This window comes from Acanthisitta chloris, unplaced genomic scaffold (genome assembly GCF_000695815.1).
Source record: "Acanthisitta chloris isolate BGI_N310 unplaced genomic scaffold, ASM69581v1 scaffold18274, whole genome shotgun sequence".
Taxonomy (NCBI): Eukaryota; Metazoa; Chordata; class Aves; order Passeriformes; family Acanthisittidae; genus Acanthisitta; species Acanthisitta chloris.
Genome location: NW_008667849.1, coordinates 497 through 13,814, shown reverse-complemented (window position 1 = coordinate 13,814; position 13,318 = coordinate 497). Strand labels below are relative to the sequence as shown.

The window sequence follows — 13,318 nt, the reverse complement described above, 5'->3', positions numbered from 1 at the left end:
GAGAGGCCAAGCTGCATCTTGGGAGATGTAGTCCCAGCCATCATCACCACTTGCTGTGCAGAGCTATAAAACAACAAATACAAACACACTCGTTTAGTTAAACAGAAATTCTCAGGGTTGAGAGTGAACTATTGACACAAATAAGGACTATCCTCAGCCATACTCTTGCTTGAGGTTTCCAGGTATAGTCATAAATAAGTATAAATAAATAATAATGAAACTCTCCTGTTTTGAATTTTGTTTGGGGTTTTTTTTTTTTTTTTTTTCAGCTCCTTTATTTTAAACAACGCATCCAGCTTTGATTTTTGCCAGATTTCTTGCTCATTTGTTTTTCCCTCAGCGTTGCACTGCGGTAGCAAAATGTGCACACTGCACCGAAATTTCTCCCTTCCCCGTCTGGATGAAAAATGTAGCACATTCATCATCAGAGGGAAAAGAGCTTGGGCTTCTGCACAAACAGGCTTTTGAGGAAATTGATTTATAAGGGGTGGGAAGCAAATGCAAGGCTTTTACTGCTGAAAGGTACCCGGAGTAATCAGCATGGTCAACAGAAGCAATTAGACGTGATGATGGTTTCAGAGGACCAGTGAACAGGAGAGAATCATTTTTGGGGAGGAGAAGGGCACTGAAAGCTGCATTAAAAGCAGAGTGAAAACCTGAAAGATTATTAAAAAAAAAATAAAAAAATCTGAGTTATCTTTGGGGAAGAAAGCAGACAAACAGATGTCCCATGGATCTTGATAGTGCAACGCTGACAATTATTTTCATTAGGTGCTCGGTTACACCATGTGATGAGTAGGATGTGAACAGCCATTTACCATCCTTGTAATGATGGTACTGACTAATGCACAGATATTCTTTGTTAGGCAGTTGAGCATGAACTGCAAGTTGATGAATAATAGAAAATCTGTTATGCAAATATCTTTAACTTTGTGCTATAGGATGTAAATTATCTGGTCTGGTTTTTCTCCAGTAATTCTATGGATTATTTCTTTTTATTTGGAAAGATATCAACCTGTACAAGCTTTCCTTTTTTTTTTTCCCACTGTTTTTTGCTATTGTCCTCGTTTCCTTCTGAAAATGGGCTGAAGGAATTAAAGAGAAAAGGATTAGGAAAGGATGAAAAATAGTATAGATAATGTACAGGAAAAAATGGCTACATTGTGGAGCTTATGGCAGGGCTCTAGTTCAAGCTCCTTCTACAACCAGGACTTCCTCCAGTGCTAGGTGAGGTCAGCCATGGGTTTGTCTAGCAGAGTCTAAAATGAGAGGTTCTTCTACATCTCTGATCAGTAAGTTCCAGTGCTGCATTACCTCCAAAGCAAGAAGTTTTTCAGTCAATCAATTGTATTTCTCAAGCTGCAAACTGTTCCTGTCTGAAATAAGAGGAGTTTCTTTCCTTTGTATTTGTAAGTATCTTTCGAGCAGTTGTAGGCTGCAATTAGATTCTCCTTTGGCCTCCTCTTCACTGAATTAAACAACTGCAGCTCCCTCCACCTGACTTTGCAGGACTTGAGTATCTCCATGGCCCCCAGCTCTGCTCTCCAGTTTCTCTACACCCCATTGTAGTTGGGTGTCCCTAAAGCTGGCAGAGAATTGCAGGTGCAGCCTCAGTAATGCCAAGCCAAGCAGAGAAGAATATTAGCTCCCCCAAATGACTTGATTAAGCCCAGTATGTAGTTTATTTCCAGTGAGAACATAGCATAGACCCACCTTCAGCATGGAGCTCACCATAATCCCCAAGCCCTTTCTAGCATCTGTTGCTCACATGATGTTCCAAAACCTCTACTGACCTGGCATCTGTTGCTCACATGATGTTCCAAAGCCTCTACTGACCTGTGCTGTTGTTCTCTCCTGGTACAGAATGTGGTTCTTTTCTTTATTGCACTTTATGGTTATTTTGTTGGCCCACTCCTTGCATTTCTCAAGGTCTCAGTGTATCAAACATAGTTTTCAGGTATCAAAAATTGGGTTATTTTCACCTGAGAAAGTTGGAACCATCTGGTTTTTAACATTTGAGGATGTCCCTGCCTTGTAATCAGAGTCTGAGCAAACTGCACTTTCATAGTGCTCAGGAAGAAGGGATGGTCATAAACAGGAACAGTATCAGAATGTCTGTTTCGTGATGAAAAAAAACCCTCAAACCTACATAATGCTTTTCTTCATTATCAAAGAAAATCAAATGAAAATAAAGTGAACACAAACCAACATTGAACAATATATTGTTTGATCAATGATGGTTTTTTCCTTTGGCTAAAATTGACACAATTTGTTCTCACCTTAGCTCTGCAAACTATTTTATTTTATTTTTCCTCATTGCATAATGCAACTCATTTCACTTCAAATGGAGTTCAATGAGAGAAAAGAATCATGATGCTCTTTTTAAGAAACAAAAAAGCAGGACATTTTAACTCCATCCAAACCGTTCCTCTGGGGAATTTTTAAAGCTTTTTTTTTTTTTCCCCTCTTTTTTTTAAAAACAACACAGACAAAGTGCTTTGCTTTCAACAACAAATAACATGTTAGGAGCAGCTGAAAAACAATGTAAATGAGAACTCTTTAACTGACAATGATTACAGCTCCTGCTTTTTGTTCACAACCTCTGGACTACAAACCCATGCTCCAGGGAGTTTCTCTCTTTGTTCTTCCACCCTGTAGCCTTTAGCTGTATTGTTTCACTTTGATACTCACTGGGGTTGTTTTTATTTTTCCTATACGGGAGCAGCAACAGCCATGGAATTAGTGAACTTCCTGGGGCAGACAGAGAGAGCAGTGAGTTAATGGACATCACCTTCCCATAGCAGAGCACTGATGGCCTCGTCCATCACTGCTGCTTCTCCAGGCTGCTAATGAAAAGCTTTGTAACTTTATTATGGCTCAGAAACCTCTGTATTTCTCCCCGTTCTTGTGTGTTCCAGATGAGTTTAAATCCTTCATGAAAAGGCTACCTAGCAACCACTTCCTGACCATTGGGAGCATCCACCAGCACTGGGGGAATGACTGGGACCTGCAGAACCGTTACAAGCTGCTGCAGAGCTCCCTGGAAGCTCAACGGCAGAAGATCCAGCGCACTGCCCGCAAACTCTTCGGCCTCAGTGTCCGGTGTCGGCACAATCCTAACCACCAGCTGCCTAGAGAAAGGTACCTCCAGCCTTCCCTGGGGATGGGGGTGCTTGGGGTGGGCACTGCTAGAGCTGAGCTTGGCCTTGGAGCTAATCCCAGCAGCCTGTGTTTGGATATAGGCTGTGATAACATAGAGGTTTGGGGGGAAACGGTAAATTTGGGGAGTGGGTTGAAATTTCTGGAGGTGTAAGTAAGCTTTGTTACCTATTTGAGTATACTCACATCCTTCCTGTGTGGTCTTACCTAGCCAGGGGAAGGGCATCACTTATTCAGTAGTGTTCTGCAAGAATATTCCATCAAACAAACACACCAAGCTGCTTTTTAATGGTTTTACCTCATGAACCACAGCCAAGCTTTACCCTCGATTTGCTGTTGAAGTGGACATATGGAGCACAAGATGTTTCAGCCCTGGTTTGAGTTGTGCTCCTCAATGAGTATAGCCAGAGCGAAAGAGAAGCTTTAGTTTCACTTGGAATACACATTTCTTCTATAAAATGCAGAGTGAACCTGCAAACCCACATGGACCAGAAGCTCAGCAAAGTTATTACAGAGAGAGAGAGAGCAGATTTTCCATTACACCTACAGCAACTATTGATAGCTAATAGTCCTCTCCTGCTGGCTCCTTTCAGCCCTGACCTATAGCTGAGTTTGTTTGCTTTCAATCAGTTTTGGAGAGTTGCATCCATGGATTTTAATAAACATCTCTTGCTTTGTCTTTCTACATTGTCTGGAGTGAAAGAATACTGAAAATCTTGGGGGAAAAAATCAGTCCAAGTGCCTTTTCTTCCATGCTTCTCTTGGAAGGGTCAGGCCAAGTTAATATTTGTAGAGAAACTGGTTTTGCACTTCCTTCATTAACTAAATACTCAGTTTCAAGAGAAAATTGATTGACTGACTGCTGTGTCCTGTCCTCATCCAGCTCCCTGGCTGCTAAACACGCTGACTTTTCATTTCATCACTGTGCAGCTCAGAAAACTCTTCCAGGGCTTAACATCCCTTTAATTACCAAGAAATCTCATGTTTCTGGACAAAGATTTGATGGACTTACTAGGGATGAAGAGAAATATCTATTAAATTTAAGAGATTATGAAAAAAGTCCTTGGAGAACTTCCTAAACCTGGTCCATTCCTGCCAGCTGGCTGTGCTGGAGGAGTCACAGGCATGTCCAGGTGGTATTTTCAGTTGTGCCACAACAACAAAATGTGAAGCAGCAGTGAGCAAATATCCAGCCAACCACGTTGCTTCAAATCATTTAGATAAATATGTCTTTAGCATTTCTCATCTATTTTAAAAGATCAGCCAAGCAGAAAGGAAGCCTCCAACTACTACTATGAAATCTGGGGGAAGGAGGATGAAATGGATGATGGCAGCTGGGTTTTTAACTGACTGATGTGCTTGATTTGTTTAAGTCAACATCAGCAGGCATATTATAATTTCTTCTCTTATTTGTCATTCTGCATCTGTAGCTAGGCAGGGGAGCAGCTCAGTAGACAGCTCTGTAGTGGAAGAGGTGTTCATCCCATCCTTCTCTTCACAGAGGAGGGAAATACTCTCATTCCCTAATTGTTACTGTACAGAGAGACAGATGCTTATCAAGCATGCCAGTGGCTTTGAAAGGATGGAAAGGTTCTATTAAGAACAGCCTCTCTCTCTTTAAAGCACATAATAGTAAGGCTGCATTATCTATTCAAAGGCAATGTAAAAAAAGAAATGGGATTGCTGTTGGTTGTCCTCAGGGAAAGGAAGAGTTAGTGTTTCCAAAAGAGAGATATGAAAGGAAGAGTAAAGATTCTGGCAATTAGGCTGATTCTCCGTGACCCTTTGCAATAGCTAAGAAGGAGATATAGATATAAATATATAGATAAAGATAGATAGAGCTACAGATATATTTGATCTGCACTGCTTTTGCTTAAAACCAGTGACGTTTACAGGTTTAAAAAAGAAGCAAGTTTGTTGCTTTAAAAAAGAATCCACTCCTCGGTTGTTAAAGCTCTGGTGCAACCTGCAGTTGCATTTTAAAACTCTGGATGTAAAATAGAAATAACATCCAAGGAAGAAGGAGGGCTATACATGCTCTGGGCTCCAGCCAAATTGTCATTAGTTAGGAATACATCTCACAACTGCTGAGAATAAAAATAGCAGTTTTTACTTCACTGTTAACATACAGAAACCCCAAAGTACCCCTAGAGCAGCTAATGCTGCTTGGAAAGTGAAAGGTGAGTTTGCAAGGGAAAACTTGTTAAATCTGTACCTTTGATTCTTGCAAATAGTAATAAAAAAGGAATCTGTCCTGCTGCATCAGATTTTTGGTTATTATTATTATTTGGTTGATTGTTGTGTTTCTTTTGGTTTGATATGGTTTGTTTAATCAGCTCAGTCACTCTATACAACAAAGCTGCCTCTTTGTCTCGAGGGACACCCACCAGTCTCTTCCCTTCCCCAGACCTGATTAATCCTGAAGGGTGACAAGTCAGGAGGAAAGAAAATTATTCATCACCTCTCTGTATAACCTGACCTCCACTTTTGGTCTGAAAGCCCAACACTGTTGGAAAAACATGGGGTTTTTTTGGTCACAACAGATTGTTTTTTAATGGTGAAACAGCTCTGGCTGATTACCTGTTCCCTGCATTGCCAGGGGACTGCATGTCTCCAGTGAGCAACAGCCAGAAAACACTGCAAAGTTACTCTCATTCACAGCTTTGCCTACAGGTAATATTTATTTTCACTTTAGAATCATAGATTCATAGGTTGGAAAAGACCTCCAAGATCACTAAGTCCAACTTATGACCGATCACCACCTTGTAAATTAGACCAGAGCACTAAGTGCCACATCCAGTGGTTCCTTGAACACCTCCAGGGATGGTGACTCCACCACCTCTCTGGGCATCCTGTTCCAATGCCTGACAATCCTTTCCATGAAGAAATTCTTCCTGATGTCACACACCTAAGATGGACAGAATATGGTCGCCTGACTCTTAATTTCTATTGTGTCCCCTGTTGCATAGCCTGGCAGTCCTTGCCCCACGAACTCAATGGCATTATCAACACCTAAAACCTGTGTAAAGCATCAAGCCAAGCCAGCACTGCACAAACCCAGGTGCATTTGACTGGTTTTCCAAACAGGAACCACAAAGCTTCAGATGGGGTAAAACATTTTGTATTGCTAAAAAAAATGAGGAAAAATTCACCTCTGAGCAGAAGGCAACCTCGGCCCCCAGGGATGGTTTTGAGAGTGCTTGTTGCTGTCAGCAGCTTGTTTTGCAGCCACACTGTGCTGTGCTGTCCCCTCCCCTCTGTGGCCCAGGAATCAGTAGGAGCCCTGTGCACTTTTTCCAGGGACCAAGACTGTCAGATATTTATGGAGGTCACTGCCTTGCTCCCAAGATCCCCAGCCAACCTTGTCATTTCCAGTAGCAGCAGTGCTCCTGGTGGCTGTGACTAGGGGAAAGAGGCCCTGGCAGCTCTGTACCGCAGGAGGAATGTGAAAATTGTCTGTTCCCACATTCAAGGCTTCAGAATTTTTCTGCTAATGCCCTTTCTTTTTCCTCACCCTGTCTCCTTTTTTTTTTCCCTTTCACTCCATTTCTTCCTCCTTCTTTTAATTCCTGCCTGTTCTCTGTCTTTTAGTTGTTGCTGCTGTTTTTCCCTTTCTCCATCCCTATTCCTCCTGCCCACAGCACATCTCTCATTGCTCCTTCTACCTGCACATATTTCTCTCTTTCTTCCCTATCCTTTCTGCTTCTCCTTGATTACTCCTTCCCTTCCAGTGCTTTCCTCTGTTCCATACTCTCATCCCTCCACTCTCTTCCTCCCCCTAATCATCTTGCTGTTCTTTGCTGTTGTATCATTTAATGCCTTCTTTGATACAGCCTACAGCTTAATGATTATTCGGAGGTCAGGCGATGCAGGTGCCATGAATTTCACTAATCCAGCTCTGAGAGCCTCTGTCCATAATCACTCCTCCCCTTCTACAGGGGCTGAATCCTAATTTGTCATTAGCCAGTCTTCTCACTGCAGTGCTACCAAGAACTTTTTGGCCAGAGGAGACAATGAAGTATTCATTAGCGGCGGGGAAGGCAGAGGGGAGGGAGCAGGGGCTGCACAGCCTGTTCTGCTGAGAGCTGCTGAGAAAGGAGTTGCTGTGCTGAGCTTTCCTGGGGTGGTGGGGAGGGGGCAGAGAGGGGCAGCAAGGCAATATGGCAAGTGGGTATACAAAAAGTGAAGGTGGGTTGCAGTGGCATTCCTTAGAAGTCATTCCAGGGCTGCAGGATGTGGAGGTGAGGGTGCTGATACAGCAGTTGTGGGAGTGGTAAGGCCCAGGGATGGGCAAGTGGGGTTGGTTTTTAAGGGAAATGGCTGCAAGAGGTGGTTAATTAGCAGCAGGATGGGGTGTTTTTATACAGGAGAAACGGTTTCAGCGGCTTTGTCTCTATGCATCCTGACTTCCACCTTCTTTTCTGCTGGTACTGAGCTCTGCACCATAAGCAGAGGTTATTACTGGATTTGCCTCATCCTGTTATGGGTCTAGTTTTGGAGAGTGGGACTAATTCTCAATGACATGGAGAGGAGGTTTTTTTCTGCTGACCTGTGATGTCTCATAATGCCTGAGCCACTGGCATGGCTTTATCAGCTCCATTCCCATGGCTGAACTTTGTCACTGTGGTGCTGACGGGATCCTTGGCAGGAGACTGTGCCAGTCTCGACTCCTAGAGCTGTATGAAGAGAGAGAATTCAGATGATCTGTTTCTCAGGAGATTTTTGCTCTCCACCAAAGGAGTAAACAGCAGATGAAAGATTTAGTCTAGAAATAGACTGGAATAGCTCCCGGATGCCACGGCAGGGCATTGATGTTCTGAGAGCTCTGCCTCAGATATATCCCTAAAAACACTGTAGGTCTAGTGAGATGCCAACACCAAAGACTCCATGAGACCCTACAATCCTAACGATTTCTTCTTCCCACCTGCAGGACGATACAGGAATGGCTTACCCGAGTCCAGTCCCTGCTGTACTGCAATGAGAATGGGTTCTGGGGGACCTTTCTGGAAAGCCAGCGGAGCTGCGTTTGCCATGGTGGCACCAGCCTGTGCCAGCGTCCCATCCCCTGCATCATCGGGGGCAACAACAGCTGTGCCATGTGCAGCCTTGCCAACATCTCTCTCTGCGGCTCATGCAACAAGGGCTATAAGCTTTACCGGGGTCGCTGCGAGCCCCAGAACGTAGACTCGGAGCGGAGTGAGCAGTTCATCAGCTTTGAGACAGACTTGGACTTCCAAGACCTAGAGCTGAAGTACTTGCTGCAGAAGATGGACTCTCGCCTGTACGTGCACACCACTTTCATCAGCAACGAGATCCGCCTGGACACCTTCTTCGACCCCAGGTGGCGCAAACGCATGTCCCTCACCTTGAAGAGCAACAAGAACCGGATGGACTTCATCCACATGGTGATTGGGATCTCCATGCGCATCTGCCAGATGCGCAACAGCAGCCTGGACCCAATGTTCTTTGTCTACGTCAACCCGTTCAGCGGGAGTCACTCCGAGGGCTGGAACATGCCCTTTGGGGAGTACGGCTACCCACGCTGGGAGAAAATCCGCCTCCAAAACAGCCAGTGCTACAACTGGACCCTGCTACTGGGCAACCGGTGGAAAACCTTTTTTGAGACCGTCCACATCTACCTACGCAGCCGAACTCGGCTGCCTTCCCTGCTACGCAACGAGACTGGCCAAGGGCCTGTGGACCTTTCTGACCCCACCAAGCGTCAGTTCTACATCAAGATCTCGGATGTGCAGGTGTATGGCTACAGCCTGCGTTTTAACGCCGACCTACTGCGCAGTGCTGTGCAGCAGGTCAACCAGTCGTACACGCAAGGTGGTCAGTTCTACTCCTCCTCCTCTGTCATGCTCTTGCTGCTGGATATTCGGGACCGAATCAATAGACTGGCGCCTCCCGTAGCCCCAGGGAAGCCCCAGCTGGATCTGTTCTCTTGTATGCTCAAGCACCGCCTGAAACTCACCAACAGCGAGATCATCCGTGTGAACCACGCTCTGGACCTGTACAACACCGAGATCCTCAAACAGTCGGACCAGATGACAGCCAAACTCTGCTAACCCGGACTTATCCATGGACACGTTGGTGATTGATCCTTTTGCTGTAAAAAAAAAAAAAAAAATAAAAGAGAAAAAAAAAGAAAAAAAAAAGAGGAGAAAAAAAAAAAGGAAAAAGAAGGAAGGAAAAGTGGGGGGAAATAAGGAAAGGGGAAACCCAAGATTTGTAAAATGTAATTAATATACAAAAGAGGCAAAAAAAAAAAAAAGGAAATTCTTCATTTGTTGAAAACTAAACCCGTTCTAGCAGCTGTATAAAACTGTCAGGCATGTTTGTTATTTCTATAATCCGTCATAAAAGGGGAACACCTTACTCTCTCTTGACCTTGGGGGTGTTGCTTGCTAGTCCTCAGGGGCAGCAGAGTAAATAAAGGGAGGAGCAGAGAGAGGGGCAAACTTCTGTAATGAACTGTAAAGTTTTCTGCTATGCAGGTGCCAAGACAAAGAGACATACAAAAACAAATCAAAGCAAACATACAAACAAGAGTTCTATGTAAATGTAAAAGAGCTGCCATTATTCCTATAGTGGGAGTAAATGGTTAAAGATAAAAGATATTTCTTCTGTTGAGATTTATGCCAGCTTTATGTTGAGTCATTCACACAGCCTATGCTGAGCTTTGATGAAGGTCAGGAGGGGATGGCAAATCCTTTGAGAGTAAAACTAGTGCCTCCTTGATGAGAAGACACATAAGAGGTGGAGGGTGGGCGAAGGTCTCAGGTGTCTTCACTTAGGGATTTCCACCTTGGAAGACTTTTCACCAGAGGTAGAGTCTCAGCACTGAAGAACAGGATGTGTTGAGTCCCTTTGGCTATTTTGCTGACCTGGAGTTCATGCCTTGCATCAAGCTACTGTTGCCTTCAGTGGTGCCAGAGCTTGAGGAGCAGCACCTGTAAATCTTCAGTCACTCATCTTTAAGGTACTTCAACAGAGTTCCTAAAGCAGAGAAAGCCAAAATCATGTGCCACTTTGACAGATCTAGACTTACAGGCAAACCTGAGTTTGGCTTTCTGCCTCAGGTTCTGGGTTTTCCAATAACACTGGGAAACCCTCATCATCACAAAAACCAAAGCACAATGCAAGAAAATACATTTCCAAGGAAACCAGGAGACACTGAAGGTTACATAGGTCGTTTTTGTTCTTTGGGAAAGGAAAAATTCCTTTTAGTTTCTTATGTTTCTGTGGCTGTGAATAATATCCTTGTTTCACTTACACTTTCTCTGTCCACAAAAAAAAAAAAAAAAAAGAAAAAAGAAAACATTTACAGAAAATATATGAGAAAATTTTATTAAAATATATGCAAAAGTGGTAAAAGGGAGGGGTGGGTGGGAAGAACACAATGACCAAAACTACCCTGAGTTTGGAAGGATAAAGCCAAATTAAAAAGGATTGAGTTATCAGAGAAAAGAACTAAAATAATTAAGAGGTGGGTAACATTTTTTGGATGCCTGTGCATGTGTGTTTGGATTTTTAAAAACACAGTCTGCTGAATGGAGTGTATGAATGTAGGATCAGCTGGGGGATGAAGCCTGAACACTGTGGGAGGTGAGTAGTGAGGTGTTTCTCTTAATTTCACTGGTTTTTTTAGCTGAAGTTGATTGTGACAAGTGCTAGTGACAGACTGCAATTTCTGCCCTCCTAGACGGGAGAAATTAATCTCTGATCCTGATGCTTCCAGAGCTGGAGGACTATCCAGAAAATAAACAGGCCTGAGCAGGAGGGACAGTCCTGATCCAAAGCCCAAGATTCAGATTTGGCTCAAGTTTTACCACGTTGATTCAACTGAGCTCAAAATAGTCTTGCAGAAATATTGGCCTTCTTTGGAGACTTTGGCTCAGATTCTGACAATAACATCAGTTCTTCTGCAAAGAGCTAAATGCATGGTGGTGTTATTCATGTGACCCCAGGGACTTGGGCAATTAAGTCTGGTTTCAGGCTGAGTTTGTGTGATTTTGGTCTATGTTCATCCAAATTTCCTGAGAAGGAATTAGACACCTTAAGGAAAATGTGCATTCATTGAACTCTCCTGCTGAGCTACCAGTCGAGGGCATAAGAGAAGCTATCTGGGTAGTCAGTAAAAACCCAAAAAGGAGTCACAACAGCACACAAAATTCCCTGTCTGCATACTCAAAGGTAGGGAAGTGCAGGTGTCAGAAGAAGACTGGGCGAATTAAACAGCAAAGGTGTTTCTAGAGTCATCATCCATTGATTTCCTTTAGTAGTAATTTAATTTTCCCTAACTTGCATCGAGATTTCTTGCCTTCTCTACTGGTCAGTCCACACAAGAGATTGCAAGGTTGCCTACTTTTCCCAGTGTTTGTTTTTCATTTGATTAGTCTTTGCTCTGTGGAGCAGAGGTTCATGTTATAGCCCCACCATTCAAAGAGGGTTCTTTAGAGATGTGACATTTCTGCATTAGCTTTCAGATAAGAGAAAATTCACCAGCAGCAGTATTCATGGAGGTTAGCTTTAAGCAAATAGTAGAGAGTATTCATGGGAAATGAATGTCATATTTGTAATTATGAGTAGAAATAATGTTCCTGACAGTTACATCCATCTAAGCAGGGAATAGAAATGTACTGTTTAAATTACACGTATGACCCAAAGAGCTGACACTGAAAAGAACTATAGTTATTGCTCTAAAAATACTGAATACTGCTTAAGAGCAACCTATAGCCTGAGCTGCAGTCTGCATGCAATGATGGGATTTGTTCAAGGCTGGGAATAGTGACTGTGCCAACGCAAAGTGAAATTAATTCGATAAATTCCTTTCCTAGGGGATAAGCATCCAGCTCTAGTGACTAGAAGCCAAAGAAGTTGCAATTAAACCTCAGATCTCATGGGTAACTAGCAACACATTACCTAAATCTTGCCTGGTATTTGTGGGACTGCTAGGGATCAAATCAATTGCCCTCATGTATCCTTAATGATGCCTTGGGATGAGCAGCCCCCAGTATTAATGGCCTTCAGCAAGGATGCAACTCTGTGAACCTTCAGCAAGACACTGGGTGCCAACACAACATTAAATCATTGCTGTCCCATCCAGAACCAAGCAATGGTAGATGGTGTGGAGTCAGAAAGGCACTAACACGAGCTAACATTCCCATCATGTGGAAGCTGGAGTGTGGAAAACCAGTGCAGGGAGATGGAAGGAAGTTTGGCATTTCTATGTCAGCTTATGGAACTTGCCTTGGGAGTACCTGATGGTGCAACAACACACCTGGATATGATGGCACAGCAACACAACAGTCTGGAGCCATGTTCCAAAACATCTAGATGACATTTTGTGAAGGAATGAATCCAAAATGTCAAGAATAAATTCCCATGTCATTCAGGGTAGAGGAAAATGGAGCTATCTGGCAGCTTGACCACCACTTTGGGCTCAAAGATTATGTCACACAGAAAAAGGAAAACCAAAACTAAACAACCTGAGCCAATGTGATCTGGACCATGTTAGACTCTGCTTTTGATGCTAGGAAAGAAATCAAACCAGGCACATGCTCTGCTTCCACTGCTCAGTCCCATAAACCAGTCCCCAGCTAAGGGGACAGTCTGACAGATCCAGCAGCAGATTCCACAGGTTTGTTTTAGAGAATTTGCTCTGCAGGCAATAGGAGATGTGGAGGCATCTGGTCTACTTCTGTCTCAATAAGAGAAAGCAGTTCATATATTCCTGGAGATACCACAGCAGTGCTACAGTGGTATCAATGGCTTTCTGAGCAAACTGTGTCCAAGACCTCCACTTGGTCAGGAGAATGTGTTTTTCAAGACAATGACTAGAATGGAGGGTAATTAATAGGGAAGAATTAGGGAGGGCCCAGAGAGTCCTTTCACCCTGAAACTCGATTCACTAAACTGCATAATCAGTAGGTTCAACAGAGCCATCAGTCTAGGAGTTCTGCAGCCACCATTTGATGGGACTACTACCAGCACCCTGACTGACAGGGTGTTAGGTGACTCTGTCAGTGATGATACTTTGCACGTCTTTTATAAATCCAGAAAAGAAGGTACATTTGTAACTTAATTGGAGATTAGTGCTATATTCATCAGAAATTCTTCCTGGTACCCAAGAGATCAGATCAGCCAGGGATTT

General features: G+C 43.4%; 1 protein-coding gene across 1 annotated transcript in view; it reads left to right on the top strand.

Moving 5' to 3' along the window:
• The window catches only part of BRINP1 (bone morphogenetic protein/retinoic acid inducible neural-specific 1), a gene marked incomplete at its 5' end in the record, with an annotated part of 26,280 nt that extends 16,743 nt beyond the window's left edge, over positions 1-9,537 (top strand). Inside the window, 2 exons of the mRNA XM_009072693.1 lie at positions 2,919-3,141; positions 8,090-9,537. Coding sequence (XP_009070941.1) covers positions 2,919-3,141; positions 8,090-9,230 — 1,364 coding nt within the window. The remainder of the gene's footprint in view (positions 1-2,918; positions 3,142-8,089) is intronic.
• Between the last annotated feature and the right edge of the window lie 3,781 nt (positions 9,538-13,318).